This window comes from Cannabis sativa, chromosome 6, assembly GCF_029168945.1.
Source record: "Cannabis sativa cultivar Pink pepper isolate KNU-18-1 chromosome 6, ASM2916894v1, whole genome shotgun sequence".
In the NCBI taxonomy this organism is placed as follows: domain Eukaryota; kingdom Viridiplantae; phylum Streptophyta; class Magnoliopsida; order Rosales; family Cannabaceae; genus Cannabis; species Cannabis sativa.
The window spans coordinates 25,475,452-25,481,668 of record NC_083606.1 but is presented as its reverse complement, the minus strand read 5'-3'; the positions used below and the strand labels follow the sequence as shown (position 1 = coordinate 25,481,668).

At 30.3% G+C, this 6,217-nt stretch overlaps 1 protein-coding gene across 1 annotated transcript; it reads left to right on the top strand.

The window, feature by feature from the left end:
• Window positions 1–429: 429 nt before the first annotated feature.
• On the top strand, window positions 430–4,653 carry LOC115694707 (mRNA cap guanine-N7 methyltransferase 1). The gene is made up of 13 exons (XM_030621791.2): window positions 430–974; window positions 1,434–1,570; window positions 1,662–1,730; window positions 1,816–1,887; window positions 2,201–2,302; window positions 2,510–2,566; window positions 2,664–2,802; window positions 3,243–3,307; window positions 3,395–3,445; window positions 3,545–3,607; window positions 3,874–3,997; window positions 4,078–4,139; window positions 4,247–4,653. Exons 1-13 carry the CDS (start codon window positions 899–901, stop codon window positions 4,337–4,339), a joined length of 1,110 nt encoding a protein of 369 aa, XP_030477651.1. The 5' UTR covers window positions 430–898; the 3' UTR covers window positions 4,340–4,653.
• The last annotated feature ends 1,564 nt before the right edge of the window (window positions 4,654–6,217 follow it).

The following is a 6,217-nucleotide window of genomic DNA, read 5'->3' as shown; positions in this document are numbered from 1 at the left end:
TATTATTAAAAATACAACCACAAGTTTCATTTGTGTTGATATGTATATATATAAAACTAAAGTATAAAACGGTGACATGATGCTTTAAAATGGTTTCAAATATCTCTATTAATTTATTTCGTAAATACAATCGTTAAATGAATAATTGTTTATTTACCTCAAAAATCGGGACTCGAAATTCACCTATATATAGATTATTTTGGCTAAAAAGATATATTTTATTTACATATTTTTAAATTATATTTATCAAAAATAAGAAATATTTTTTTAATTATTTATTTTACAGTAAAAATATTATATAAAGTGTAATTTTTTTTTAAAAAAATAAAATACACGCAAGAGCGGCTTAGTTTTCAATAATAGCAATAATTTATGAAATTAAATTTAATTCAATAAATGATAGGTGTTATCTAATCATTATGTGAATCGAAAATAAAAACCCTAAATATGTTACAATGAATTTTTGTTTACCCTAAACGTTTGTCATTGTAAGAGAAGCTTAGCTTACATTGCTTTAGGGCGTAGGGCTAGTTTGACCAAGAACAATACGAATAAGCATATACCGATTAAAGTAGGGGCCTTTAGCGCCAAAACAACCCCAAAGTATTACTCTCCTTAGCGGTGTTAGGTCCGACACTTCTCGTTGATTCTCTACCACAATCAACTCTTTCTGCCTAAACAACAAAATCTCTCAGAAAGGAGTACTTTTTAGTCTCTTTAAGCTTCTTCTTCTTCTTCCCTGAAAACTCAAACAATTTATTCTTTTTCATTTTTTGTTTGGTTTTCAATCTCAAAATTTCAAACCCTTACTTTTCCCATCGGCAGTACTATTAAAGCTTTTTCTTTTTTAATCCTAACATACGTTGTTTTCACGCCAACGCAAAACCCAGTTAGTATCATGAAACGAGGGTACACAGAATCGCCATCTACCTCTCTTGGGCCACCCCAATCCAGAATCAAACACAACCCAGATGGTAAATTTAATTGCTTTTTGAGGTTTTTTGGATCTCAGCTTCTGGGGTTTAGATGGTATGGAAGAACAAGAAATTTAATAATTCAATAAAATATTGTTTCTTTTTGAGAAATCAAACAACAATTAAGGATTGTTTCCCGTATGTATTAGGTTTAAGAGATAAACAAATTTAAGCTTCTAAGGCAGATAATGATAGAGTTACTTAAACTTTATTATAATTATTTAGAACCCATCGTCTTAGACGAAGGCCACTACTATTCTCTTTGAATGGTTCTTTTAAAATCATATGGATGTTGGTAAATGGGGTTCTCAACTGCCAAAGTAGAGTACTTTGTGATTACTAGGAGAAGTTAAGCAAGAGTATGGAGTGAGAAAAGAGGGTTGTTTTATACTTGAACATGATGAATAATTCAAGTTGAAGTACTCAAATTGTTTCATTGCTTTCACCTTGATGTGATAGGTGATGCATTTTTGGAGGATGAAAGCACAAAGATTTTTGCTCGTAAAGTGGCTGACCATTACAGTGCAAGGACAAATCAAACCTTAGAAGAGCGAGAAGCTAGTGTAATTATACACTTGAAGAAACTTAATAATTGGGTGTGTCTTGTTATCTCTCAGAATTATACAATGCTGAATTATTTTAATATTGCTTTCTGATGAATGATTCTAATTCTCTCTTTTACGACAGATTAAAAGTGTCTTAATTCAGCTGTATGCTCGTAGAGGTGACGCTGTTCTTGATCTTGCCTGTGGCAAGGTATTTATGTCCTTGTCTCTTACATAAGTTATTATTGTAATTTCCATCATTAACATTTTTTCTTTGTATATCTTTTTTTCATTAGGGAGGTGATCTTATCAAATGGGACAAGGCCAAAATTGGATATTATGTTGGTATTGATATAGCTGAAGGATCAGTAAGTACTAAAGTTTCTTGTAATTTGGTGTTTGTTAACTTTTCCTTTGATGCACTGGCGATTTTGACTTGTCTAATGCAACCTTGATTCTAAAGGTGGATTTGGTTTTTACTGCAGACTGTCCTTTTATATGATTCTTAATTTGTTTTGTCTAGATGGCTCCTTTCAGAGCTAATAATTTTCCAGGAAATACTCATGTGTACATGCTATTGTTATTTATTTCTTTGGTTGTCTCCATACTTTTTGGGAATAACATCTCTTCTACACTATCTATGTGCTAACATCAACCATCTTACAATGTGTTTGTCTGCAGATAGAAGATTGTCGTACTCGTTACAATGGTGATGCTGATCATCATCAACGCCGTAAGAAGTTCTCATTCCCTGCACGCCTCATATGTGGAGATTGTTATGAAGTAATTTCACTTTTATGGATAAGCTACTACAAATTGTTTCTCTATTTTATTTATGTCATTTTTTTTTAATTTTGAATATAAAAGGAAAAGAAAAATTAGATTCTCGATCTAATTTGTATCCGTGAAGCATTATAATGAATTTAAACAGTCCTACTTCTCATTCACTTTGTATGTACTCTTATTTCTGTTCTGTGATAATGTTACTAGGCTCGATTGGATGAAGTTCTGGCAGATGATGGACCCTTTGATATTTGTAGTTGCCAGGTGAGCTATGCATTGTAATGGCAATACCGTAAAGTGTTATTGCAGTAGTGTATGTGAGCTTTGGAAATTCTGATTCTTTGAAACACAAACTTCGTAGTTTGCCTTGCATTATTCCTGGTCTACTGAAGCACGTGCACGGCGAGCCTTGGCAAATGTGTCAGCTTTACTTCGTCCTGGTGGTATTTTCATCGGAACTATGCCCGATGCCAATGTGATCGTTAAAAAGCTTAGAGAAGGTTTGTCTTATAAGTGTCAATTTTTTTTATAAGATGCTAAATGGAGCGTGTTTACTTTTGTTCCAAATGAACAAGTTTGATCATTTTCCTTGCTTGTTTATTGAACTAGCACATGAAGTAATGTACACCATTCATTAATGAAGCAATAAGTCTGAGCATAATATTTATTTGATTAAACATCCTTGAATAAGCATTGGCATTGCAATACATTGTCAGGGGCTGTAGGAACAAGAAAAGTTAGTTGTTTGAACAACACTGGTGGGTTTATAATTTTATGACTATCACACACAGAAAAATATGTACAATTTCCCCCCTAGACTATTTGTTAAATGTAAAATCTCATACATTATCTATCAGTTATAACCATTGCACATGTTGGGAAGGGTGGATCAACTTTACCATTTTTGACTGAAGATTTCACTTTCATTGTGAGTTTGCAGCTGAAGGCCTGGCCTTTGGTAATAGTGTCTATTGGATACGTTTCGATGAAGAGTTTTCTGAAAAGGTGATTATTTTCTCCCATTTTTACTGTTCTACTTTTAATTTTATGCTTCCATGTTTTCTCAAAAAAACATTTATTTTTTTTTTTCAGAAATTCAAATCTTCAAGCCCTTTTGGCATCAAGTACAAGTTTCACCTAGAGGTATGTTGCTGTACCATTTTCTTATTCTATTGTGGATAGTTGCTTGTATCTAAAAATATGGCTATGTGTCTTATTTAGTTCATTTGATTATGGTTGCAGGATGCAGTGGATTGTCCTGAATATATTGTGCCCTTTCATGTCTTCAAAGCATTAGCAGAAGAGGTATGTATTGTAGTTGTTGGTTTCTATTTCAAACTAGCTGCCAAGCTTAGGTGACTTCAAAATTTCATCGAAATCTTGTTTTGTGCCTGCTGGTGTATGTTTGCCCCCCCCTAAAAATGTGCTACAATGAAACCAAAGGGCTTTGCGCCAAGAACTAATTATCTGTTTTTTTTTTTTTGACATTTTGATTGGAAGTACTTGAGATACTTATTATTCTATTGCATCATACTTGAATATATGATTTGAGATGTGCATAACTTTTGCAGTATGGTTTGGAGCTAGTTTTCGTGAAGAATTCACATGATTTTGTACATGAATACATGAAAAGGCCAGATTATGTGGAGCTCATGAGGCGGCTGGGTGCCTTGGGTGATGGTAACCAAGATCATAGTAAGATACCTTCTCTGTCTTCAGTTTCTAACTTTTATTTAATCACTCACCAGCTCTGATTTTCAAATTGTGGTCTTCAGGTACGTTATCGCCAGATGAATGGGAAGCAGCTTATTTGTACTTGTCATTCGTTCTGAGAAAGGTGAGTTCTTCTTCCCTTTTGCATACATACACATGGTCATTGTTCCATTGCTCATTGGTTTTAAGAAAGCATATCAGCTAACTTCGAATTTTCCTTCATTGTATCAGCGTGGGCAAACAGACCGGACACAAAACAATGGAAAAAAAGACAAAGGGCAGATGCATATACCAAAAGAGGACATCATGAACATCAGTGGTTGATCTTCACATAACAGCCAATGTTTTTTCCTAAGCTCCATTCTCAACCAGACCAAATAAGAAGCCTTTTGCCACTTATAGCAGCTTCGCCAATGGCTACCACACACATCATTATCATTCAAAATGGTGTAACTATTCAATTTTGTAGATTTAAAATATTTGTTCATTTTGCTTCAAAGTATAATTATAGATGAGTGTAGTTAAATTTCAATTCTGCATATTTTTATTATAAGTATAACTATTATAGTTTGTATCATGCCAAACCAAACTTGTTAGTATCAATGCCATAATGAGAAAGGTCCTCATCATTAAATTAATTCAATGCGGTTTACTTTCCATTTGTAATTATGCTCATGAAATAATACATGATCTGCACGTGAACTACTCACAAAAAAAAAATTATAACATACAATATTTTTATAGTATACATTTTATAAATAATTATATTATTAAGCTATGTATTATAAAGAATTATATCTTTATATATTAAAAGTGCCTATCTAACGGCATTTCTTGGTTTAACCGAATATACTAAAAATAAAAGAATATTTTGTTAAATTTAACGATTAGATTTGATCTCCCGTTACCAAATAAACCCAATAATTAAATCCAAAAAATTAAACAATCTTTTAAATATTAATAATCTCTTTTTAAATTAAAAAAATCATCTTAGCCACATATCTCTCTAACAAATCTATCTTGGGAGAATATTAATAATTTTTTTATTTATTTTTTTTTTAAAAAAATATAGATAAAATGTCTAGAAAAGATAATATAAATACAGAAGGGACAACTCATTGCTATCGGGGAAGAAGAAGATTGATTGTGTTGGCTTAAAGATATTTGGGCTTGGGCTTAAAAAAATAAAAAGAAGATGAAATGGGCTGTAATTAGTATTTACCTTGTATGTTTGTGCTTATTTTTAGTTTTATTTTTAATTTTACCACCAAGAGGAGAAGGTTGAAAAATATTAGAATATGAAAATATTATTGGTGCTTAATAGTAATTTGCAAAGAATGTGAAAGTCTATAAATATATAGTTGTGTAGCTATCATTAGATATGAAATGAGATAATAGAACTTTTTTCAATTAGAAGATTAATGACACATATACTGACACATATTTTATTTTTATAAAATAAATCGTTCAAATAATTATATTATTTTAATTATTAATTAAAATAAAAAAAACTAAAATATTAAATAAAACTAACACTACGTGGCTTGGCACGTAACAATCACCTAGTTATTTTAATAATTATACAAAAATTATTATTTTACTAATTTTCTGTAATTATTAATAATATTATACATAAATTATAATATATAGTATTTCTATAATTAATGCAAATATAATTATTTATATTGATTTATTATGTAATTATTAACTAATATAATAATGGAGAATTACCCCATTTACTATTTTTTTAATTTTTTTTAAATTCACAGTTTGGGTTTCTAAAGTGGTTGTAGCCGTAGTTGCAATAGGGGTTTCTATACAATTTTTTGTTGCAATTTAGGTTGCAGCGCTAGTTGCAATAGAAGTTTCTATGTAAAATTTCGTAAAAATGCAAGAAAAAAAAAAAAAAAAAAAAAAAAAAAAAAAAAAAACTGGTTTAAAGTGTAAAAATGAAAAAGCCCCTATAATAATTATTCATAAGTGATTAAAAATATATTATTATATTATTATAATTATATAAGAAAATTTACTAATTTTTGTAATTAATGGTGATGTTTATGATTAATTAATTATAATATGTGCATAATGTATTATATGATTATTTATATATTGTTATAAAATAATATAAAATAGATGAGAAGAAAGAAGAAGAAGATGAAGAGAGAAAGAGAAAGTGAATGAGAATTTCTGAGTTGTTTATTC

What these genes read in the sequence shown, in the direction of transcription:
- LOC115694707 (XM_030621791.2), top strand. Translation starts at nt 899, where the DNA reads ATGAAACGAGGGTACACAGAATCGCCATCTACCTCTCTTGGGCCACCC. An exon ending in CGTTAAAAAGCTTAGAGAAG is followed by an intron (nt 2,803 to 3,242) that starts GTTTGTCTTATA and finishes GTGAGTTTGCAG; the next exon opens with CTGAAGGCCTGGCCTTTGGT. An exon ending in AGTACAAGTTTCACCTAGAG is followed by an intron (nt 3,446 to 3,544) that starts GTATGTTGCTGT and finishes TTATGGTTGCAG; the next exon opens with GATGCAGTGGATTGTCCTGA.